General features: G+C 36.1%; 1 protein-coding gene across 1 annotated transcript in view; it reads left to right on the top strand.

The window, feature by feature from the left end:
- LOC309849183 (phosphatidylinositol 3,4,5-trisphosphate 3-phosphatase TPTE2-like) overlaps nucleotides 1-26978 on the top strand; it is a 134352-nt gene that overhangs the window by 77378 nt on the left and 29996 nt on the right. Inside the window, exons 22-27 of the mRNA XM_082701509.1 lie at nucleotides 1000-1050; nucleotides 2753-2914; nucleotides 4589-4708; nucleotides 6913-7012; nucleotides 7154-7217; nucleotides 7942-8006. Coding sequence (XP_082557635.1) covers nucleotides 1000-1050; nucleotides 2753-2914; nucleotides 4589-4708; nucleotides 6913-7012; nucleotides 7154-7217; nucleotides 7942-8006 — 562 coding nt within the window. The remainder of the gene's footprint in view (nucleotides 1-999; nucleotides 1051-2752; nucleotides 2915-4588; nucleotides 4709-6912; nucleotides 7013-7153; nucleotides 7218-7941; nucleotides 8007-26978) is intronic.

The following is a 26978-nucleotide window of genomic DNA, read 5'->3' as shown; positions in this document are numbered from 1 at the left end:
TTGGCCAGTCTAATCTTGGGTGCAGGCTGTAAGAGCTGCTTTCACATTAATACTACTTGGGGTGAAATTTGGGTCCTGTGTTGTAGACTTCAGCAGGGCAATAACTTGCTCACCTTGTCTCCAGGCATAGCTGGAGGCTCCATCAAACAGACTTCTCCTCCTCCTGTTAATGGAAGGATCCCAGTCTCTAGGGTGTTTCTCCTTTGAAATGTATCTTACAGGGGCACCTGAGTGGATCAGTGTGTTAAGCCTCTGCCTTCAGCTCAGGTCATGATCTCAGGGTCCTGGGATCGAGCCCTGCATCAGGCTCTCTGCTCATCAGGGAAACTGCTTCCCCCTCTCTCTGCCTGCCTCTCTGCCTACTTGTGATCTCCCTCTCTCTGTCATGTAAATAAAAAAATAAAATTGTTAAAAAAATAAGAAAAAAGAAATGTATCTTACTAAAATTCTGTATCTCCAAAGTGCACTTGCCACTCCAATGTGTTTCTCATTAATGATTAAGTGTTGTGTTCCTGTGTGTCTTTTTTTCAAGAGATGAATGTTATAAGACAAGAGTATCATTTACTGAAGGGCTTTGTTTTACTGCTATGGAAACAGGTTTGGCCAAGGTTTGACGACTTGCACAGGATCCCACAGTTCATTAATTGGAGAGTTGGAACATTGATCTCTTCTACCCTGCCTTTCTGTCTCCATGTTATCTTGCTTTAGTTAATGAACCCAAATTTAATAATACCATAAACTTGGGACTGGGGCTTTACAGGCAATGGAAATATTACTAAACATAGTTTTGAGTTTTATTTGCATTTATTCTACATATGAAAGTTTTAAAATCATGAAGCAGAACATTGAAAATCTTGGTAAAGAACATGTTGTTGTGAAACTTTGGAAGAACTTTCAAACTATATTGTCCTTTGTTATTGGCTAAATTTATATTATGTATTAGAAGAAATCTGTGATAAACTTGAAACTCTGGAATTTAATTTCTACTTCTTTTTGCAGCAGCATTATTAGTAGAATTTTGTACTCACTGGTATCATCACTCACGTTCAGGTATGTGAAACCCTAGAAAAGGAGATAATTACACATATCGTTAAATTTGTTTTTTAATTTCTTTTCAGCATAACAATATTCACTGTTTTGCATCACACCCAGTGCTCCATGCAATACGTGCCCTCCTTAATACCTGCCACCAGGCTCCCCCAACCTCCCACCCCCTGCCCCTTCAAAACCCTCAGGTTGCTTTTTCAGAGTCCATAGTCTCTCATGGTTCACCGCCCCTTCCAATTTCCGTCAACTCCCTTCTCCTCTCCATCTCCCCATGTCCTCCATGTTATTTGTTATGCTCCGCAAATAAGTGAAACCATAGGATAATTGACTCTCTCTGCTTGACTTAGCATTAAATATTTTTAATAATAAAGTACCTCAGGGGGGCACATTTTCACTGTCAATATGTTGCTAAAAAGTCCTTGTGCCTCATTTAATGTAATTTGTCTTGAAATTTTAGTTTAAGCTGAACATTAAGAATTGCAAAGAAATGGTATCTAAGCCTGATAATAACATATTAGTATATTTTTTCTACCTGTAAAAGTAAATTAATGAAGGATGCTTTTTAAAATCCAAGTGTTTGTATTAAACACTTTATTTGTCTAGAAGTACTCCTAATTCTGGAAACATTCTACTTGGACTTCTCTATGTGACTGTAAGATTTCCGGCCACTATATAGAGTCACGCAAAATACTTGCTTTCTTTTAAATGTATTTAAAATTAAAATTTATTTTTAATTTTTATTATGTTCAGTTAGTCACCATATAGTACAAAAATTATTAAAAATTTATAATATTTCAATTTGCATTGGAATTATAAAAAAGTATTTTGAGGACTAATACATTTATCTTCATAGATTATACAAGTAGTGTAATCAGCTTATGAAGAATGTGTTTAGAATATATGAAAGCAAGATTTAGGAAGTACTTTAGAGTTCAATCATGTATGTATTTATGGAACTGAATTCCTTCCCATGTGCCCAGCACTGTGCTAGAAGCATGTATTAATATATAATCTCACTGATAAAATCTCTTACTAGTCAAAGTGGACTTTTAAGGGCATGTTAGTCATGCTCTCACTTGGTTTTTTTTTTTTTTTTTTTTTAAAGATTTTATTTATTTATTTGAAAGACGGAGATCACCAGTAGGCAGAGAGGCAGGCAGAAGGAGAGAGAGAGGGAAGCAGGCTTCCTGCGGAGCAGGGAGCCCGATGCGGGGCTCGATCCCAGGACCCTGAGATCATGACCCGAGCCAAAGGCAGCAGCCCAAACCACTGAGCCACCCAGGCGCCCCTCTCACTTGGTTTTTATTGCTAAATTTGTGAAAGTTAGCAATACAAATGAGATTCTATCTATTATGAGATATTGGTAGAAGCCCCTTAAAAAAATTTTGCATTTAAGCTTACTTTACATGTTGAGACATGTAATTTTAATTCAGGTTGCCTGTGCTATCTTGAAGCATTAATCTGATGTGTCCTTTGTAAAAGGGCATGATAACATGAAATGTTGGTATGGGAATTTTAATTCTCTAACAATTGCTTCCATTGGGTAAAAACTTAGTAATTGTTTTGAGATTCTAAGGCAACACAGTATTCTGTACCAGTGGACAATTTAATCCCAAGTGACATTTTGGTATATATCATTGGCCTAAATGTAGTCTAAGTTTAAGAGTAAAAAACACTTTATCTTTATTCTGTTTCTCTGTTGTAGAATATTTGGAATTATGCTCGTCTTTGTGGATCTGTCTCTCATCATTACAGACCTGATTGTCGCTAATAGCACAACATATATTCCTTTGGAATATCATTCAATTTCTTTAGCTATTGCTTTATTTTTTTTGATGGATGTTCTTCTTCGAGTATATGTAGAAGGGTAAGTTTGATTAATTGTTTAAAAGCATGTGAAGCTATTTTGTACTGCTATGAGCAACATCCCAAAATAATTAACAAGGCAACCCAACAAATGTGTCCCTCTTTATCAAAGTATTTCTCCTCAATGCAAATGATGGGTATTAATCCTTTCTTATGGCCGAGTAATATTCCATTGTATACATGGATTGACATGGATGGAACTGGAAGGGATTATGCTAAGTGAAATAAGTCGAGCAGAGAAAGACAATTATGATATAGTTTTCCTTATATGTGGAACATAAGGAATAGCATGGAGGACATTAGGAGAAGGAAGGAAAAATGAAGGGGGTGGAATCAGAGCAGGTGACGAGCAATGAAAGACTATGGACTCTGGGAAACAAACTGAGGGTTTCAGAGGGAGGAGGTTAGGGTTGTTTTAGTCTGATTATGGGTATTAAGGAGGGCATATATTGCAATGAACACTGGATGTTATATGCAAATAATGAATCATGGAACACTAGATCAATAACTAAGAAAAAGAAATGTAAAAAGAAAAGAAAAACTATTCCCCTTGGAGGAATGGTCAACAAGAAAACAATCCAAATTCTAATTTCTCCTGGATTGGGCTTTAGTATTATTGTTGCAGCTGGCACTCTAGTTTCCAACAATATGTTGTAGATCCTTCAGCAGGTAAAGATTAAAGAGATTGCAAAGTGGGTCCAGGCAACTATTGTGTCTCTGTGTGCACATTAATAAGAGGAAAATGTGTGTGAGCTATGAATATAAATCTCAACAAGAGTTGAATCTAAATAAAATCTGACAGTGTATCAATACTAGATAATAGGTCATGAACAATCACCTACCTTGGGTTGAAAGAATATTTATGTTGAAGTACATTAAGAGATCTGTGGCATGCTCATCCCATCAGTAAAGCTTGGTGGTCAGGCAGCAGCTGATTTTCTTTGCTTGCTGGATTTATGAAAAGGTGAATGAAGCAGGCCAAGCCCTGGAAGATGTCAACAGTGAGAGTCAGGGACTAATTCCCCAGTCTCATTTCATGTAGAGCACTTCAGAAGGCTACTTGTCTCCTCTTCTGCTGAACTTCTATCCTCCTACTTCAGAACCAAGGTTTTTACCCCTAGGTTATTCAGAGCCTTAGAGGAGCTACCCCTGAATTCAAAGAAGAGTTCCTTGGAGCACCAGTGCTCCTGGCTAAAGGAGCCAGTGTTGGGGAGAAAGGCAAAGTGGTTAGAAGTTCAACTCTTACAGGGGAAATCCCAGCCTACAGGGATTCTACTGTAGGCACAAAGCCAGAGTTTGCAAACCAAATTACTGGACTGCACAATCCTCACAGCCCACTTGCTCTAAGGCTGTGACACATTTAGCTTCTGTTGCTCAGTAATATTGCCAAACAGCTCACCTTTCTCACCCAATGCGTGAAGGTATTGCTTGCCTCTTATTCAATGGTTTGGTTCTATCTCTTACCATACTTAAGTTGCCATATTAATGCTTTTGTCACTTGTATTTATAAAATAAGATACAATTTGGATGTTTTCCTCCTTAATCTAGTCTAGTATGCATGTTAAAGAATCCATTAAACTAGAATTGTTAATGGAATAAGTCAAATAATTTGTTTTTAAAATATCTTTATTTCTTTGGGACAGCACACATTAATATTTTCTGTTTTATACTACAGGATAAAATACTATTTTTCTGATGCACTTAACTTTTTGGATGCTGTCATTATTGTAATGACTCTATTGATTGATATTATTTATATGTTTTTTGACTTTAAGTCTCTTCAAACTACCCCCAGGTAAGATATTTATGTTTATTTCTCTTAAAGTTTAATTTCTTTTCTTTTTGGGGGGTGGGGGTCTTTTTCTGTATTTTTCCTTTTGTATAATCTTTTGAAGTCTGAATGTGCTGATCCTGAACCAAATAAGCTACCAAAAATGAATATTTAGACAAATTTCCACATACTTAGAAACTAAAAGATGGTTGTATTTAGGGAAGAGTGAAGGGTATACAGATTAAGTACCTTTAGCTGAATAAAGAACATGGAGCCTCCAAAGAAGAAAGTTGGGACTTTGCCTCTTGTACTCACTTGAGCTTCTCTACATTTTGAAATTCCCACTGAGGTTTAAGAGGTTATTGCCTTTGTTCTCCTCTAGGATTTTGATGGATTCCTATCTCACATTTATGTCTTTCATCCATTTTGAGTTTATCTTTGTGTATGGTGTAAGGAAATGATCCAGTTTCATTCTGCATGTGGCTGTCCAACTTTCCTAGTACCATTTATTGAAAAGATGTTTCTTTCCCATTGGAGATTCTCTCCTGCTTTTTCAAAAATTGGTTGATCCTAGAGTTAAGGGTCCATTAAAAAAAAAGATTTTATTTATTTATTTGACAGACAAAGATCACAAGTAGACAGAGTGGCAGAGAGAGGGGGGGGGGAAGCAGGCTCCCTGCTGAGCAGAGAGCCAGATGCGGGACTCGGTCCCAGGACCCTGAGATCATGACCTGAGCCAAAGGCAGCAGCTTAACCCACTGAGCCACACAGGTGCCTTTAAGGGTCCATTTTTGGGCTTTCTATTCCATTGATCTATGTGTCTATTTTTGTGTTAGTACCATGCTGTCTTGATGATCACAACTTTGTAATACAGCTTGAAGCCAGGCATTGTGATACTCCCAATGGGCATTAAGGAGGGCATGTGATGTGATGAGCACTGGGTATTTTAGGCAACTAATGAATCCTTGAACATTGCATCAAAAACTAATGATGTATTATATCTTGGCTAGTTGAACTTAAATTTAAAAAAGAAATTCCCACTGAATTCCCATTGAGTTTCAATTACAAGTTCCTTACACATGAAATCCCTGGGTTTTTCCTGTAACCAAGAGAGCACTAGTTTGAACATATCCAAAATTTGGGTGACTCCCAAGATTTCTCTCAGAAAGAACAAATGGACCAGAAAGCAAGGTGACATCGGTAAAATCATGGTAGTGGAATTTTGCAGTAAAGCTAAAATGAAGAAAGCCGAGGCAACATTAGAACTATTTAGGTATCAGGGAACTAAAATGTGTATGAGAGACTGAAAATGTCCCCCTCTCCCCTGCTTTTCCTCTTGCTACAGTAGAAATGAAGAAAAGGAACATGTATATTGAGATATAGATGTAGGGTGGCTCACTCATTAGTCCCAACATCTTGATCCTTTCTGTAGCCCAACAGCTTAGGATTTATTTCATGTCCCAATAAAATGTGATGTCTATCATAGGCTTTTGGAGTTGTTTTAAAATAACTAGATCCAGTATGGTCCTCTGACTGGCAACCTCAGTATCACCAAAGAACTAGCTATAAATGCAAGAGGAAAACCACCTCAGGTCCTACTCCAGACCTACTGAATCATATGCACACTCAAGTTAAAGAAGCACATATTCAAACCATCCAGTTCTCTGCCATCATGTTTTTTTCTGGTGGTAGGAGAGCCACCAGCTAGCACACTTGGGAAATATCTTGATCTGCTGCCTGCCTGATAATGGGTTAGCAGCTGTAGTGAGCCTCATTACTGATGGGAAATACACAGGTGAACAAGAACCATTTTGACAGAAGAAAGTTTTGATGTGAAAATGATGGGGAAATGCTCATCTTAAATCACAAAAGTTCAATCCGCAAATTCTAAGTCTATCATATAACTATTTTTCTCCCCCAGAGTTTCTCAAGCTCTGCACTACGGGTACTTTGGACCAGAGTTCTTTTGTTATAAGGGCTGTCCTGTGCATTGGTGTTTAGTAGCATTCCTGGCTTCTACCCACTACTTACAAGTAGCATGCCCTCATACAGTGTGACAACCAAAAATATCCCCAGACATGGCCAAGTATCCTATAGGGGGGTGGTTAGGAGGCTTGGTTGGGGGGTGTGTGTGCAAAATCACCCCTGGTTAAGAACTACAGCTCTAGGCTTGATCCATATTGACAAAATCCTATTTCTAAAGCAAAAATGAATCTCTTTACCGTTAGATTGACTATTTTCTTTCGACCTCTACGACTTGTCATTCTTGTAAGAGTTTTTCATCTGGCTCATCAAAAGAGACATCTTGAACAGCTGGCCAGAAGGATGGTAAGCAGGCAAAATATGTTTATGATTCAGAATATGTTTGCTTCAGGAAATACTGACAAGAGTTTTAGATAACTATATAATAATCTTTATTTTTATGATGATTTTTCATCTCATAAGTTAATGATTGTTTTCAACTCTCAGGTTTCAGGAAACAAACGGCGGTACATGAAGGATGGATTTGACCTAGACCTCACTTATATTACCGGTTTGTAAAGTTTAACTGTTGATTTACTTGTATTAACATCAAATATTTCTGGTGTGTGAGTAAATATGTTCATCTTGTTCTTGCTTTGTCTGAGCCATGTTCTTTCAAAGCATTCTTTATTCATGAAGACATGAGCCACTATGGTGGCACAACATATTTGTAGTTTATCCCTGACAATGGAAAATCTGCACTGTCCTCTCAAATCAGGGCTGCTTGGTTACCTTCCAGGAAATTGAATGGATTTCCAGTTAGCTCCCTTTGTTTGGTTTGGAATTTGAGTTCTAGTGTTTTTCTGGGGTACAAGGATTTCAGAAAGACCTGTTCCATTCCAGAAACTGTAGAGAATAAGAGATCTCAGTTTTCTGAGTCAGGAACTCTGGAAGGCACCCTGAGAGTTCCCACCATTGCTGGAACCCAGATTTCTCATTTTTTTTTTTTTTTTGTTATCTACTTAGGAAATAAATTCTCACCACTGGTCAACACAAATCTGTCCCATATGGTGGGAACCAGTTGAGTCTTAAGAACACTGTGTGAGTTTAACGGTCATTATAGCAGATAATTTAATGTTTTCTTGATTATACTGAGAAGTAGCTTTTTTCTCCATTATTCTTAATCCAGAAAGTTCTTTTCTATGTAAAAGGAGTCCAATTGTATATAAGTTAAGTTCTCATATATTGTTTCACTTTATAATGACATTCATAGTAGTGACTATTTTGGCTTACAGAGCGTATCATTGGCATGTCATTCCCATCTTCAGGAAAAGAGTCTTTCTATAGGAATCCCATTGAGGTAAGTGTATTTAACAAGTGCTCATAATTCTCAGTAAACATAGACTGTGGAGTCATAAGTTTAATATTGGCCCAGAGATGGCAGTGTTCCAAAAATTTACTCTTTCCGGTAAAGAATTATAATGGACTGAGAACAATTAGTTTTTGCTGTGTAATGGACCACCCAAAAAATTAGGGACTTATAACACCAACCATTTACTTCGTTTATGATAATGTGGCTTTTGAATTTAGGTTGGGCTTTACTGGGTGGTTCTGCTGATCAGGGACAGATTTGACTAATCACAGCCGGGCTGATGCATACATCTGCAGGTAACTACTTGGCATCCGAGGATTGGCTATTCTAAAATGGTGTGGTTGGAGAAGTACCTGGGTGGCACAGTTACTTAAGGATCCAACTCTTGATTTTGGTTCAGGTCATGATCTTAGGGTCATGAGATTGAGCCCAGTGTTGGGCTCCACACGCTCAGCACAAATTCTGCTTGAGGTTATTTTCCCTCTTCCTTTGCCCCTCTCCCTGCTCACTCACACTCATGTACTTTAAATAAATAAGTAAAATCTTAAAAACAAACAAACCAATAAATAAATTAATAAATGGGATGGTTGGATGTCTCCATGTGATGTCTCATGCTCCAACAGACTAGTTCAGGCTTGTTCATGTGGTAGAAGTGGCAAAGGTCCCACAAACAGCAAGCAAAAGAATACAGAGGCCTTGACAGCCCAGGTTCAAACTAGTATAATGTGGCTTCTATGTCATTCTGTGGTACAAAGAAAATTTACAATTCAGTCCAGATTCAAGGAGTAGAACAGACTGCATCTCTTGATGGCAGGAATTGCAATAAATTATGGTCATTTTTATAGTCTTATCATAAGAGAAAAGGATGAGAATTCTTTAAATAAAATAAATGTTCTTAGGTTTTAAGTTATAGTGGAAGCATACTGCCTTAGATTCTGTGGATTAAGTTATTTCACCCTTCCATGAAGATGACAACAAAGACAAGGAAGCCACTGACCCTTTTAAGCCCAAAGCCAAGTCAAAGGCTTAGAAGATCAAGAAAGTGCTGCTTTCTTGAAAGGCATCCACGGTCATCAAAAACAATCGGCAGATCACCTACATTCTGATGTTGTATCTCTAAAGGCAGCCCAAATATCCTCAAAAGAACACCCCCAGAAGGTGGGGTTATGGACATTGGGGAGGGTATGTGTTATGGTGAGAGCTGTGAAGTGTGTAAACCTGGCGATTCACAGACCTGTACCCCTGGGGATAAAAATATAAAATAAAAAATTAAAAAATAAAAGAACACCCCCCCCAAGGAGAAACAAACTTGACCACTATGCCATCATCAATTTCCCCTGATTATGGAGTCAGCCATGAAGAAAATAGAAAACAATAACACACTTGTGTTCACTGTGGAGTCAAAGCCAACAAGCACGAGATCAAACAGGCTGTGAAGAAGCTCTAGGACATTGATGTGGCCAAGGTCAACACCCTTATCAAGCCTGATAGAAGAAGGCATGTATTTCATGGGCTCCTGACTGTGATACTTTGGATGTTGCCAACAAAATTGAGATCTAAACTGAGTCCCGCTGGCTAAATCTAATTTCTTTTACCATAACTAATAAATTATTAATTCAAACATAAAATGATGTTTAATATGAAATTCCAGTTAAAAGCCATCATTTAAGAAGTTTGCATATGCTATATATTAGTATAATTTATATTATTATATCAATATGATATAATTATGTATATGTCTGCATATAAGTCTACACATAAACATGCATATATTATTATGCTTTTGTTGGGGCATAACAAATACTATAAATTGCTCTAATCTTAAGTGGCTCTTGATGAAATTATATATAGGTTATATATGCATTTAACCAACATCCCTATCAATATATAGAACATTTCTTGCTCTTTCTTAGTCAATATCCCAACACACTGGAGGTAATTATTAGTAAAAGTAAAAATTAAAATTAGTAAAAAGTGAAAATTAGTTTTACTTTTTCTTGAATTTCACATAAGTGGAATCATATAATACATCTTTTTTGACTGACATTTTAATTCCCCAAATCTGAGATTCCTTCAATATTGTTGTACAGTTCTTACAACATTTACATATTTATTACTTGTGATAACTTTAATATTTACTGCTATCTAAAATTCTATATTAAAAGCCCTAGTATTTAGGGGTACCTGGATGGTTCTGTTGGTTAAGCAGCTGCTATCAGCTCAGGTCAAGATCTTGGAGTCCTGGGATCAAGCACTGTGTTGTGCTCCATGTTCAGTAGGGAGCCTTCTTCTCCCTCTGGCCATACCCCTGCTCATGCGTACATGCTCTCCCTCTCTCTCTGTCTCTCTCAAATAGGTAAATAAAATATTTATTATTATTTTTTAAAAAGCCCTGTTTACAAACAAGCATTCTATTTACATACAGGGATCATACAATTATACACCACTTCATGAAGACAGTGAAGGTGTTACCTTCTATAACATCTACTTTACAGAAATTTTTAAAAAATCAAAAGATACAGCTGAAGAAACAGGTATAAATTTGGGGGCTAATAATTTTGATAGGGAAGTTGTACAAGTCACATGACTTTTAAATATGTGAATTAAAAATCATGCATTTGGGGTAGTCATTATGCTTTGTGTTGAAATAAAAAAAGAACACTGGCTGTTAAAGAATCATGTTAAAAAATATTTAATGCACTTTAAAATGTTGTACAAATTATTGTGGTTTCTATGCACCCCTAAACCTTTAGTCATCTAGTTCAAGTATATCACTAAAGTGATACATTAATTCTTCCAGTACAATGGCATATTTCATTCTATTGACCATTGCATACTCTAGAATATTTTAGAAAAAAATGTGTAATATTCACAAATATTCTGAAAAACAAGCAGTGCAGTGAACCTTCCTAGTGCTTCTGAGATGGTCTTATGTCAGCTTAATAAGTATTCATTCTATAAAATAATAAGCTAAGACAAAAAATATTTTCTCAAAAATCATGAAGTCTTTTTATCAAGCACCACAAAAGGAGATAGAAGAATTTTAGTTTGAACAGATCTCTTGGACTGTGCTTAACCTGGAACTTTAGCTTAGTTTCCAAGATTTCAGAAGGACCAGATCTTGAATTACAGACAGACTCCAATCAAAAAGTTTGGGCTGTTGGGCTCTTTCCATGATTTGGCTGTTGACCATTGACTGATGATGGATAAAGAAGATGTGTGCTATAGATATATAATGGAATATTACTCAGCCATCAAAAATGATGAAATCTTGCCATTTACAACAATGTGGATGGAACCAGAGTGTATTATGCTAAATGAAATGTTAGAGAAAGACAAATATATGATTTCAATTTTGTGTGGAATTTAAGAAACAAAGCATAAACATAGAGGAAATGGAGGAAAAATAAGATTAAAAAAAAACAGGGGTGCCTGGGTGGCTCAGTGGGTTAAGCCTCTGCTTTCAGCTCAGGTCATGATCTCAGGGTCCTGGGATCAAGTCCTGTGTTGGACTCTCTGCTTGTCAGGGAGCCTGTTTCCTCTTCTCTCTCTCTGCCTACTTGTGATCTCGCTCTGTCAAATAAATAAATAAAATCTTTTAAAAAATGGGGAGGTAAACTATGAGAGACTCTGTAGTTCAAAGAACAAACTCAGGGTTGTTGGAGGGGATGTGGAGTAGGGGATGGGTTAAATGGGTGATGGGCATTAAAGAAGGCACTTGTGGGGATAAGCACGGGGTGTTAAATATAAGTAATAGGAGTGCCTGGGTGGCTCAGTGGGCTAAAGTCTCTGCCTTCAACTCAGGTCATGATCCCAAGCCCTGCATCAGGCTCTCTGGGATCAAGCCCTGCATCAGGCTCTCTGCTCAGCAGGGAGCCTGCTTCCTCCTCCCTCTCTGCCTGTTTCTCTTCCTACTTGTGATCTCCATCTGTCAGATAAATAAAATCTTAAATAAATAAATAAATAAATAAATAAATAAAAAAAAGTGATGAATCACTGAATTCTACTCCTGAAACCAGTACTACACTATATGTTAACTAACTTGAATTTAAATAAAAAATAAAAATAAAAAATGCTCGACTTTACAACAGTGTGAAAGTGATGAGCATTCAGTAGACCTCACACTTTGAAGTTTGAAGTTTGATCTTTTCCCAGGCTAGTGATCTGCTGTGCAATTATTTTCATCAGCTGCAGTTCCCAGCAGCTATGTGATCATGAGCGTGTACAGTTGATACCCTGACAACAATTGTGTGTCTGTATAGCCATGTTTGTTTTTTCTACTCAGTGCAGTATTCAATATATTACATGGGACATTCAACACTTTACTACAAAATAGACTTCCTATCAGATGATTTTGTCCAACTATAGGATAATGTGTTTTTGAGCACAATTAAGGTAGACTAGGCTGCTTTGTTTTGTTGACAGTTTCCTTTGCTGTGCAGGAGACTTTTATCTTGATGAAGTCCCAAAAGTTCATTTTTGCTTTTGTTTCCCTTGACTTTGGAGATGTGTCTTGAAAGAAGTTGCTATGGATGATGTCGAAGAGGGTTACACTGCCTGTATTCTTCTCTAGGATTTTGATGCATCCCTGCCAATGTTGAAGTCTTTCATCCATTTAGAGTTTATCTTTGTGTATGGTATAAGACAATGGTTAAGTTTCATTCTTCTGTACATAGCTGTCCAAGTTTCCCAGCACCATTTATTGAAGAGACTGTCTTTTTTTTCCACGGATATTTTTTCCTGCTTTGTTGAAGATTATTTGACCATAGAGTTGAGGGTCCATATCTGGGCTCTCTACTCTGTTCCGTTGTTCTATGTGTCTGTTTTTGTGCCAGTCCCATGCTGTGTTGGTGATCACAGCTTTGTAATAAAGCTTGAAATCAGGCTATGTGATGCCCCTAGCTTCATTTTTCTTTTTCAACATTTCCTTGGTGGTTTGAGATCTTCTCTGGTTCCATACAAATTTTAGGATAGTTTGTCCCAGTACTTTGAAAAATACCTTTGGCATTTTGGCATTGGAGGTATAGATTGTTCTGGGCAGCCTAGATATTTTAACAATGTTTATTCTTCCAATCCATGAGCATGGAATGTTTTTCCATCTTTTGTGTCTTCTTCAATTTCTTTCATGAGTGTTCTGTAGTTCCTTGAGTACAGATCCTTTACCTCTTTGGTTAGGTTTATTCGCAGGTATCATATAGTTGTTGGTGCTATAGTAAATGGAATTGATTCTCTAATTTCCCTTTCTATATTTTCATTGTTAGTGTAGAAGAAAGCAACGGATTTCTGCACATTGATTTTGTATCCTGCCATATTACTGAATTTATGTATGAATTCTAGTAATTTTGGAGTAGAGACTTTTGGGTTTTCTACATAAAGTATCATGTCATCTATGAACAGAGAGAGTTTGACTTCAGAAGATATTTGTAAATGACATTATAGATAAAGGACTGGTATCCAAGATGTATGAAGAACTTCTTAACCTCAACCCCCAAAAAACCAATTAAGTCAAAAAAATGGGCAGAAGACATGAACAGATGCTTCTCCAAAGAAGACATAAGAATGTCTAACAGACACATGAAAAAAAGTTCAATATCATTAGCCATCAAGGAAATTCAACTTAAAACCACATTGAGATACCTCCTTACACCAGATAGAATGGCAAAAATTGACAAGGCAGGAAACAACAACAGAGAAAGGGGAACCCTCTAACACTGTTGGTCGGAATGTAAGTTGGTACAGCCACATTGGAAAACAGTATGGAGGTTCCTTTATTAAAAATAGAGCTACCCTATGACCCAGAAGTTGTACTACTCGGCATTTACTCCAAAAATACTGATGTAGTGAAAAGAATGGGTACATGCACCCCAGTGTTCATAGCAGCAATGTCCACAATAGCCAACCCATAAGGAGCTGAGATGCCCTTCAACAGATGAGTGGATAAAGAAGATGTGGCTCAAATATACAATGTAAAATTACTCAGCCATCAAAAAGGATGAATACCCATCATTTGCATCAACATGGTTGGAACTGGAGGGGATTACACTAAGTGAAATAAGTCAAGCAGAGAAAGACAATTTTACTTATATATGGAACATAAGGAATAGTGTGGAGGACATTAGGAGAAGGAAGGGAAAAATGAAGTGGGGGAAATCAGAGGGGGAGATGAACCATGAGAGTCTATAGACTCCAGGAAACAAACTGAGGGTTTCAGAGGGGAGGGCGGATGGGGGAATGGCTTAGACTGGTGATGGGTATTAAGGAGGGAATGTATTGCATGGAGCACTGCGTTATACACAAACAATGTACCACAGAACACTACATCAAAAAATAATGATGTACTGTATGGTGACTAACATAACATAAAAAAGAAAAGGTAGGCTAGGCTAAGTTATGATGTTGGGTAGGTTTCGTGTATTAAATGTATTTTTTACTTTTAATATCTTCAATCAAAAAGGGTTTATTGGGAACTAACTCCATCACAAGTCAAGGAATATATGTAGTCAGAAAGAAACTGCCTTGAGAGAGATGAACTCACTGATTATCAATTGAAAAAAAAGTATCGATTTTATTCATCTCTTAGACAAACAGAAAAATAAAACATTTTCCCCCATGGAATAACATGTATATAATGATATAAATGTATATTATACATAATTTTATAATTTATAATGATATAAATGTATATTATACATAAATATACAGTGTACAATAATATATATTATATACTAACTAATAGTCATAAATATATAATTTGATATTACTATAATAGGATAATATATTTCCCTCTTAGAGTAGTACGTGTTTAAATATGTATCATATATTATGTAGTATGTAATTTATATGTAATTTACAATTACATATAAATTATATGTAGTATATTCTATTTATAAATACATATTGCATATATATTTATGTATATACTCATCTCCTAAAAACACAAAAATAACATTTTCCCCTTAGGATAATATACGTGTATTTATATGTAATATATGTTAAACTACACAATATAGGATATATAAAATATGGAGTTATATACAATACATTTAGTATAAGTTATATAAATATACATTTCATTTATGGACATATATAAATTAATCTTTTATAGAAGCAGGAAAACAAAACCTAGAAAAATAGATGTATATTTAGATATAGTTATATCTAACTATATTTTTATATTTATATATAAAAATAAAACATATATATATTAACATGTTCCTATAATCAAATTTAATATACACAGTATATATTTTATATAAGTACATATTTTTAGTTTATACATTATGTAATTATATTATAAATTCTATAAATTTATAAACTAGATAATTTATAATATATCATTGAGTTGTATATTATATATAATAGTTTTTATATAATCATATAACATGTTATATATTTTACATAAAATGTATTATATTGAATGGTATATTATGTATATTATATATTACATGGCATATACTATATTACATATAAACACATATTATTCTAAAGGGATAAATTTTATATTTTCCTGTAAGAGATAAATATAGGTAATATGTATTTATAAGTAGTATGGAACTAACACAAAGACATATAATTCATATGGTAAAATGTTGAAACTGACCAAAATAGGAAAACTGCTAAAGCTGTCAGAAAAAGACAAGACAAAAAGCTTTCGTGTATATCTATAAACTAAAGGTGACACTCTCCAAAGGTTTAAAAATTGTTATTGCTACTTCCATTTAAAAATTTGAATTATAAGCGTATCTGGGTGACTCAGTTGGTTAAGTATCTTACTCTTGGTTTTGGCCCAGGTCATGATCTCAGGGTCCTGGGACTGAACCCTGGGTCAAACTCTGGGCTCATGGAGGAGCTGGCTTGAGGGTTCTTTCCATCTCCCTCTGCCCCTTCCACCACTCATGCATGTGCACACTCTTGCACTCTCTCCCTGTCTCAGATAAAAGCTTTTCTAAAAATAAAATAAAAAATTTAATTCTAAATAAAAAAAAAAAACTATATACAAACCAAAATTTAACTGGTGGCCCCAGCCCCCTCCAAAAAAAAAAAAAATCAGTACTAAGCAAGACCCAGAACAGTTCATAATTTACAGTTCTGCATGAACAACTCTCTTAGGACTTATCCAATAACGTACTTTATTTTACAATCTGCTTATCTTGTAAAACTTATTTTGCCGACTTTATTTCATTAAAATTTCATACAGTGTAAAAGTAGAACTGTACGTAAATAATCCATCTAGAACTTCTGTAACATCGTCATTTTTTTCTGTAGATGATTCTGAGATTGTCTCATTTTACTGGTATTGGACCTTACTCATTCTTTTGTCTCCTGGCAGTTAGAACTACTGCTTCCAAGGCCTGTATTTTCACTGCCTTCAGGAAATAAATCTTTCTCAGCTTCAAACAGATGAGGTTCATCCATTTGATTATTTTTCCTCAGAAGTTTCATCTCTTCATTCATAGTTAAATTTTCCCAGTCAACATTGAGTATGATCTTTATTTCCTTTATCTGTTTGATCTTCTTTTTCTAGCTCCTTTAGATATAAGGTTAGATTGTGTATCTGAGACTTCTACTTGAGGTGGGCCTGTATTGCTCTATACTTCCCTCTTAGAATAGCTTTTGGTGCACCCCAAAGATTTTGAACCATTGTGTTTCATTTTCACTTGATTTCCTCTTTGTCTTTTGTCTTTTGTCTTTGTTTTTGTCCCTTTGTCTTTTCCTTTTTATCTTTTGATTTCCTCTTTAATTTCTTGATTGACTTGTTCATTGTTTAGTAGCATGTTATTTAATCTCCATGTATTGGTGATCTTTCCAGATTTCTTCTTCTTGTTGATTCTTAGTTTCATAGTTGCAGTCAGAAAAGATGCCTGCTATGACTTGGATCTTTGTGAATTTGTTGAGATGTGTTTTGTGATCTAATTGGTTCTCTGTTCTGGACAACATTCCATGTGTCCAGAATGTATATTCTGCTGCTTCAGGATGGAATGTTCTGAATGTATCTGTTAATTCAATATGGTCCCATGTGTTATTCAAAGCCATTGTTTCTTTGATGATTTTCTGTTTGGATGACCAGTCTATTGATGTAAGTGAGGTGTTAAAGTCCTCTACTACTATTGTATTACTCTCAGTTACTTCTTTTATGTTTCTTATCACATGCTTTATGTAATTAGGTACGTAAATATTTACAATTGTTATATCTTCCTTTGTATTGTTCGATTTATGATTATATAGTGTTCTCTTTGTCTCTTGTTACAGTCTGTTTTAAACTCTATTTTGTTTGATGTAAGTATTGCTATCCCGGCTTTCTTTTCACATTCATTTGCATGCATTCTCCATCTCTTCACTTTCAATGTGCATGTGTCTTTAGGTTTGCAATGAGGCAGCATATAGCTGGGTCTTGGTTATTTTTTCCCATTCCATCTCTTTATGTCTTTTGATTGGAGCATTGAGTCCATTTACATTCAAAGCAATTATCGATGGATATGTATTTGTCATTGTTACTTGTTTCATACTTGTTTTGGTAGTTCTCTCTTTCTTTCCTGCAGAAGATGTAACATCTTCTGCATTTAATAGACCATATTGAGTCAATGGTCACTTAAGTTTGAATTCATTCTTTACTCCTTTCCTCTCCACAATTTAGGTATGTGGTGTCATACTTTACTTTTACTTTCTAAGTATGCTCACTGTTTTTTATAGTTATACTTACTTTAACTGCTTTTGTGCTTCCCACTTTTCTTACTCCTGCTGATTTTTGAAATTCCATGTTTTAAGCCCCACTGGTTGTAAGAACTCACAAAATTAGGCCCTTCTGGTTTTCAAAGCCAAATGTAATGGGGATTCATCTTCCCTACATGGGGTCCCTGATGTGGAGGTTTTTCGCCCCTCACCATGCCTGCAGCACCCCTCCCTCTTGCAGACAGTTGTATGGTTCTCTTTAGCTCCAGACCATGTCTCTGTCCTTACTACCCTCTTTCAGTGGCCCCTTCTCTACATTTAGCTGTGGAGTTTGTTCTGTCAGTCTCCGTGTCATTTTTTGGGTTATTTACACTGATGCATTTATTTAGTTTTATCTGTGTGAGGCGATGAGCTGAAAGTCCTCCTATTCTACCATCTTCCCCAGGAGTCTTTGATATTATTTTAAATGGTATTTTAAAGTTTTGTTTTCTTATTGGCTGCTGTAATATCTATATATCTATAAATCTATATCTATATATCTATATTTCTATATATATCTATATAGATATAGATATCCCGTACACTTCATAAATTCATACATTCAGCAGACACACGAAAAGATACTCAACATCATCCATGACCAAGGAAAATGCAAATCAAAACCACAATAATACCTCACACCTCTCAGAATGGCTAAAATCAACAACACAAGAAACAACAGGTGTTCGTGAAGATGTTGCAAAAAGGAACCCTGTGCACTGCTGGTGGGAATGCAAACTGGTTGCAACCACTGTTGAAAAGAGTGTGGAAGTTTCTCCAAAACAAAAAATAGACATATTCTGTGATCCAGGTATTTACCCAAAGAAAACAAAAGACACTAATTCAAAATGATACATCTAGGTTCATCCATGTTGTTGCAAATGGCAGGATCTCATCTTTTTTATGGCTCAATAATGTTCTTTGTGTATATATACCACCTCTTCTTTAGCCATCCATTTTGATGGACACTTGGGTTGTTTCCATATCTTGGCTTTTGTAAATATTGATGCAGTAATGGTGTACCATAGAGGTACAGATACCTTTGTGAATGAGTATTTCTGTTTTCTTTAGGTAACCCAATAGTGAAATTACTGGATCATATGGTAATTCTATTTTTATTTTTTTTCAAGAACCTCTGTACTCTTTTCCACAGTGGGTGTACCAGTTTGCATTCCTACCACCAGTGCACAAGGGTTTCTTTTTCTCCATACCCTCACTAACACTTATTTCTTATCTTTGATTTTAGCCATTCTGACAGGTATAAAGTGATAGCTGATTGTGATTTTGATTTGCATTTCCTTTTCCTCTTTTCATGTCTGTGTTGGCCATCTCTATATCTTCTTTGAAAAAAATGTCAATTCAGAGGAAAAAGTCTATTCAGGTTTTCTGCCCATTCTTAATTGAATCATATTTTGGGGGGTGTTGACTTGTATAAGTCCTTTATATATTTTGAGTATTAACTCCTTATCAGATATATCATTTGCAAATATCTTCTTCCATTCAGAAGGTGGATTTTTAGTTTTGTTGGTAGTTTCCTTCACCATACAAAAACTTATCTGGAATAGTCCTAATAGTTTATATTTACTTTTGTTTCCGTTGACTGAGGACACATATCTAGAAAGATGTTGCAATGGCTGATGTCAAACAGTTTTCTGCCTATATTTTCTTCAAGAAGTTTTATAGTTTCAGCTCTCACATTTAGGTCTTTAATCCAGTGTATTTATTTTTGTAGCAAAAAGGAACAAAATGATCATTCTTTTACATTCTTTTAGCTGTCCAGTTTTCTCACCACCACTTATTGAAGAGACTATCTTTTCCCCTAGTGTACATACAGTCTTGTCTCCTTTGTCCTAGATTAATTTTCCCTATTAGTGTCGGCTTATTTCTGGGCTCTCTAGTCTGTTCAGTATGTCCATTTTTGTACCAGTACCATACCATTTTGATTACTATAGCTTTATAATATATCTCATAATCTGGTTTGTCTTCAAATTCTTTCATCAGCATTTTATAGTTTTCAGAGCACAGATCTTCCACCTCTTTTGTTAAGTTTATTTCTAGGTTATTTTATTCTTTTTGGTGCAATTGTAAATCAAATTGTTTTCTCTTTCTGCTACTTCATTATTTATGTACAAAAAAAATTCTGTGCATTAATTTTGTGTCCTGAAACTTTACTGAATTCATGTATTCTAATTGTTTTTTATTAGGGTTTTAGGTTTTTCTCTGTATAATATCATGTAATCTGCAAATAGTGACAGTAACTTCTTCCTTACCTAATTGGATGCTTTTTTTTTTTTTTTCTTGTCTGATTGCTGTGGTTAGAGCTTCCAGGGGTATGCTGAATAAAAGTGGTTAAGAGTGGGCATCCTTGTCTTGTTTCTGATCTTAGAGGGAAAACTCTCAATTTTTCACCATTGAGTATGACATCAGCTGTGAGTTTGTCATATATGACCTTCACTGTGTTGAGGTATGTTCTTTCTAAACCCATTTTTTGGAGAGTTTTATCATAAATGGATGTTGAATTTTGTCACATGCTTTTCTGCATCTGTTGAGATGATTGCATGGTTTTTATACTTCATTTTGTTGACTCGGGAGATTGATTTGCAAATATTGAGCCTTTCTTATGAACCTGGAATAAATCCCACTTGATCATGGTGAATGTTCCTTTTAATATATTGTTAAATATGGTTTGCTAATATTTTGTTGAGAATTTTTGCTTCTGTGTTCTTCAGTGATAATGTTTTATAGTTTTGTTTTTTTTGTAGTGTGTTTGTCTGTTTTGGTATCAGGGTAATGCTGGCCTCATTAGGCTGTACTTCAAAGCTATACTTTCTTTGCTATTGTTTTGGAATAGATTGAAGACAATAGGTATTAACTCTTTTTTAAATATTTGGTAAATTCACCTATGATCTGTCTGATCCTGGAATTTGTTGGGAGTTTTTTGATTAGGAATTCAATTCCGTCAGCAATAATTTGGTTTTCAAATTTGTATGTCTTCCTGATTCAGTTTAGGATGACTGTATGTTTCAAGCAGTTCATCTATTTTTTTCTAGGTTATCTGATTTTTTGACATATAATTTTTTTCTGGTACACTCTTATACTCTTTCGTACCTCTATGGTGTTCTTTGTTAACTTTTCTGTCTCTGGTTTCATTCAGTTCCTTTTGTTTTCTTCTCCTTATCAGTCTGCTAAAGATTTTTTGACTTTTTTATGTTTTGAAAGAATTGGTTCTTTATTTCATTGGTCTTTTCTTTTTTCTTTTTTAAGATTTTATTTATTTGACAGAGAGAAATCACAAGTAGATGGAGAGGCATGCAGACAGAGAGAGAGGGAAGCAGGCTCCCCACGGAGCAGAGAGCCCGATGCGGGACTCGATCCCAGGACCCCGAGATCATGACCTGAGCCGAAGGCAGCGGCTTAACCCACTGAGCCACCCAGGCGCCCCTCATTGGTCTTTTCTATTCTTAAAGACTCTATTTCATTCATTTATGCTCGATTTTTATTAAATCTTTCCATCTACTAATTTTGGGCTTTACTTTTTTTTCTAGTTTTTTTAGGTTTTTAGATGGAGGTTTTTCTTCTATCTTTGGGTTGGCTGGTATCTCTATAAATATCCCTTTTAGGACTGTTTTATCTGGGTCTCAAAGATTTAGACTATTGTGTTTTCATTTTCATTTGTCTCCATATATTTTTTAATTTGCTCTTCATTTTCTTTCTTGACTCATTTGTTGCTTGGTAGCATGTTGTTTAATTTCCACCTGTTTGGTTTTCCAATTTTTTTCTGTAATTGGTTTCTATTTCACCCCATTGTGATTAGAAAATATACACGATATGATTCAATCTTTTTAAATGTATTGAGACTTGTTCTTTGGCCTACCGTGTGATATATCCTGGAAAACATTCTGTGTGCATATAAAAAGAATTTGTATTCTGTTGTTTTTGTGTGTCAAAACAACAGAATATTTATCTGTTAGTTCCATCTGACCTACTGTATTGTTCAAAGACACACTTTCCTTATTGATATTCTGCCTGTATGATATATCTATTTAAAAAGTGCTGTGTTGGGGCACCTGGGTGGCTCAGTGGGTTAAAGCCTCTGCCTTCGACTCGGGTCACGGTCACAGGGTCCTGGGATCCAGCCCCGCGTCAGGCTCTCTGCTCAGCAGGGAGCCTGCTTCCTCCTCTCTCTCTGCCTGCCTCTCTGCCTAGTTGTGATCTCTGTCTGTCAAATAAATAAATAAATAAATCTAAAAAAAAAAGTGTTGTGTTAAATTCCCCTACTATTATTGTATTACTCTTTCTCCCTTTATGGGTATTAATATTTACTTTAAATATTTAGGTGTGCCATTGTTGGGTACATAGATATTTATAATTGTTGTATCATCTCGTTCAATTGATTCTTTATCATTATGCAGTGCCCTACTTACTCTCTTGTAAGTCTTAAAGTTCTGCTTTTTGTGATATAAATATTGTCACCTTGGGGTTTTTTTCCACTCCCTTTTGCATGAAATATCTTTTCCATCCATTCACTTTCAGCCTGAGTGTGTCCTTATATCTGAAATGAGTGTCTTGTAGGCAATGTGTAGTTATGTTTTGTTTTTTGTCCACTGGGCCACCCTATGCCTTTTGATTGGAGTGTTGAGAGCACTTATATTTAAGTAATTATTTTCAGTGTGTACTTACTGTCATTTTGATTATTTTCTGGTTGTTTTTGTGGTTCTTCTCTGTTACTTCTTGTTCTCTTTACTTAAGATTATAAATTTCTGTAGTGTTATTCTTGACTTTCCTTCTCTTTTTTGTGTATCTTTTATAAGTTTTGTGTTGGTGTTTACCATGAGGTTTATATGCAACATTCTATGTATACATCATTCTATATTAAGTTGATGGTAATTTAAGTTCAAGCACATTATAAAAAACTTTTTAAATCCTTCCTCCGGTTTTGTGTTTATGTTGTCGTATTTTACATCTTTTTATAATTTTATTACTTCTAATTAAGGCCTTTTCTCTTCCACTTTAAAAGGTTCCTTTAACATTTCTTTTAAGCCTGGTTGGGTGGTGATGAACTCCTTTAGCTTTTGCTTGTCTAGGGAACTCCATCTCTCTCTCTCAATTCTAAATAAAAACCTTGCTGGGTAGTTTACTTGGTTGCAGGTTTTTTCCCTTTCAGCACTTTGAATATGTCATGCCTATCTCCTCTGGGCTGCAAAGTTCCTGCTGAAAATTCACCTGATAGCCTTATGGGGTTTCCCTTTTTGTAACTTTTTGCTTTGCTCTAACTGCCTTTAAAATTCTCTTTATCATTAACATTTGACATTTTAATTATTCTGTGCTATGGTGTGGCCCTCATTGGGTTCATCTTGCTTGGAATTCTACGGTTCCTGAACCTGGATGTTACTTCCTTCCCCAGGTTAGGGGCGTTTTCAGCTATTATTTCTTCAAATATATTTTCTACTCCTTTCTCTTCTCCTTCTGGGGCCCCAATAATGCAAATGCTTACTTATTTGATGTTGTCCAAGAGATCCCTTAACCTATGCTAATTTTTAAAATTCTTTTTTTGTTTTTGCTATTCAGCTATCTTCTAGATCACTTATGTGTTCTGCATTTGCTAACTTATTATTGATGCCATCTAGTAGTTTTTCATTTCAGTTATTACATTCTTCAACTCTGATTTGTTCTTTTTGTTTTCTATCTCTTTGTGGAAGTTATCCCTGAGTATTTCACTTTTTTCTCTAGACCAGTGAGCTCGTTTATGATCATAACTTTAAACTTTTTATCAGGCAAATTGATTAGCTCTGTTTCATTTAGTCTTTTTTTGAGGTTTTGTTTTGTTCTATTATTTGAAGCATATTCCTTTGCCTCCCAATTTTTCTTGATTTTCTGTATTTGCTACTATGATTAGAAAAGCTTCTTATCCAAAACTTGAAGGAATGGTCTTGTGTATGGTTGTCCCTTGTGTACACTGTGTGTTCCTAGTAACTTTGAGGGGCTGGCTAGAATTGTGGCTTGTGTGATCTGTGGGTATTGGGGTGCTCCATGGGAAGGCTGCCCTGGTGGGATGGCCATAACTGAAGTGTGTCTGAGTCAGGTCATTCCTGGAGCTGTCTACATAGAGAGAGCACCCTGGTAGCACAGCTGAAGGTGAAGTGGCTATAAGCAGAGGGTCCTAGGGCTCTACACACTGAGTGGACCCTTACAAATTGGTTGAAGTGGGTGAAAGCTATGTGTCCCATGGCTCTCCATGCAGATACTGCTGAGGTGGAGCACAAGCTTAGGGAGGTCCTGGTGCACCCTGCACAAGTGGCACCCCAGCATGACAGCTGTTGAAGTAGGTGTCAGTGAGGGTGTCTCAGGCTCTCCACACACAACTACTCCCTGGCAGAACTATTGAAGCTGAGGTGGGTGTAGGCCAGGGTGTCTCAAGGTGCTTACTGCAAAGGGCTCCTTGGCAAGTTAGCTGGAGCCAATGCAACTGTGAACCAGGTGGTCCCAGCACACACTCTGCAGGAAGTGCCCTAGCAAGCTATCTGAAGCCAATGCAGTGGGGGCCTACAATGTTTCAGGGTGCTTTGCATGCATATGACTTTGATACAATGGCTGGAGGTGTAGTGGGTGCCTAGCAGGAGTGTCCCAGTGTGTGTCATACTAGGGCTATTTTGATAGAATGACTGGGGCTCATGTTTGCTAGGGGCCCAGGGCTCACTGGGGCTCTATACCAGCTTGGATGTGTAAACCGTGCTTCTATCTACACTATCTAGGTATAAGGGGAGCATGAACTGTGACACTCAACAACCTGTCCAATCTCAAGAGATTTCTAGGAGCTTCCCTAGCATTTGGTGGAGTTCTAGGGCTACAATTTTTTTTTTAATCCTAGTTGCCCTTTTCAACCATGGCTTATTTTCTTGCCCTAAGGCAGATGAATCTCTAACTGAACCCTCAGTATTGTCCCTCCCCTCTATGGTTCACAGTGTCAGAGGTGGGGCTTCCCTTCATTGCTTTGCCTCCCTCTCTCTTGCAGTTCTCTATGTAGCTTATTTATCTTATGTTATGCAAAATCTGTTCAGTCATCCTTCAGTTCTTCAGGAGGAACTATTCTATTAATATTTGTAGATTTGGTGTGGCCATGGAGAAGGTGAAGTCAGGGTCTTCCTACATCACCACTGTGGAATGGAATCTCAGTTTTCCTTATCAGCTACTCTATAATGACCTTATATCGCTGCTCTCTAATGACCATATGGCCATCCCACCATATACCTGGGGTATGTGGGGTAACTCCTATCTGCTCCATATGTTTTCATCCTTTATTAGGCTAGCCTGGGTGTGTTCTTATGTAACGGCAAAAAGGCAAGAGCCAGAGTGGTATCTTATAAGGGTTTTTGCAGTTACCTGCTTTATGTCATTCCGTTGACCAAATAAATTCATATGATATAGTCCAATAGGGGAGGATTAAGTATTTGAATCTTTCATGAAATCACTTAAGGCAGGGAAGCTTTTCTATACATGCAAAAAATTAAAAACAATAACTAGTCCATAGTCATAGTCTTGGGACTTGGGCAGTCAAAATCAATTTACAAATGTTCAAAAAGGTCTTAAGGAGATTGTGAACCACATCTTATCTAGGTTATGTTATTTGTAAGTAAGACATGATTCTACTACTCCCTTGACCAATTTTGAAAAATTTTCCAAACTGCTATTTAATGTGGAAACTACTTTATTCATTCCATAATGGGAATAGTTATGAAGTAATTTAAAACAGAACCATTGGATGGATTATGGCACTTTAGGGTAGCCATCTTCAAATTGCCAGAATCCATCTCTAGGGATAGAGCATCCTGTGCCAATATTACTTTTCAGTAGGTTGGGCTGAGAGCTGTGAGTTAATTACAACTTGTTTAAATGGATTCATTTTTCTTTGTAGATTAGTGGTGATAAATATAAATTTAGCAACACTTAATATAGGCTAGGGTATTAAAAAGCCACAAACTTCATTAAGTATGTAAAGTCAAAGCAAAGACATTACTCTTGGCTTCTAGAGTTTTCTCTAGACCATTGAGATTTTTTTTTTTCAGTTCTTAACACTTATCTCCTTGGGTTATTGACAAAGTTCTAATAAACCATGATCTTTTTACCATTTTTAATAGACATAATAGAAGAGGTGACAAATCATCAGTTTTCATAAAACTCATGAATCATGAACCACCCACCAAATCATATCTACTGTCCATATGAATATTTACCTTCCTCTTTTGCTGAGTGTAGGCTTATGTATGAGCTATTAGTTCAGGTACCTGGGCTGACTGAGAATGAGGCAGTGGAGCTATGCTGGTGCTTACACATTCAATGATAACAACATGTAATGGACAGAGCATGTCTTTGTTGTTTTTAGGATGAAAGCCATCTACAAACTAACAAGTTGGACTTGAGGGTGTGAGATTCAGATATCGGCATGATTAATTTCTGAGAGAATGCAAAATGGTCATGTAGTTCCCCTTCACTCTTAAGAGGGAATAAATGTGTAGGATTAGACTTTGAACAATGGATAGTAATATGTAGAGCAATGGACAGTAACATGTAGAGCAAACAGTAAGATTTCATATGCAGTAAATTTGCTAATATAAATGTCAAGTGTTTCTGAGAAGTAGCAAGATTGGACATATGTGGGAATAAGGAAGCAAGCACTATGGTGGAAGTGTCAAGTGCGGCCAGTGCTGCCATGGCATGCAGGCAAAGAGGTTGCACTTTCATCTCCAGATCATGGAATGTGCTAAGATAGACAGCCGCTTCCAGTGTAAACTCTTCTGGTTAGTTAATATTTTGTGAACACAGAGAAAGGGTTGGCCTATTTAGGACAAAGTTGGAGGTTATTGCAAAAAGGGTTTCAAAGAGTAGACAGCATTTTTCACTTTCCCAAGAGTTTCTGGAATTGTAAACTTAAGGCTATTGAGAAAAAGGAGATCTACATTACCTACATTGCTAAAAATCTTCTTAGTTATCTTTTAGTTTTTGACCTTGGTACAATTATATATTCTTTATTCTGTTTGAGGACAAAAACTATACATCTAGTCCCCCAAAATGTGGTTACTTGGCAGAGTTTAACTGTCTTTTAGATGCTTTTTGTCTCTGTTGAGCTAGTTAGTTTAAGAGGTATTTATAGTCTTCAGGAAAACTATTTAGATCAGAAAACTTAGCAGCAAGTTATCTTTGTATTGAGTCAAGGATGGACTCTTGGAGAAAATTCAGAACTTGAGATCATTTTTT

Source organism: Mustela nivalis (genome assembly GCF_964662115.1).
Source record: "Mustela nivalis genome assembly, chromosome: 15".
NCBI lineage: Eukaryota > Metazoa > Chordata > Mammalia > Carnivora > Mustelidae > Mustela > Mustela nivalis.
Note: the sequence above shows the minus strand (reverse complement) of the source record. Positions and strands in the feature narration are given on the sequence as shown.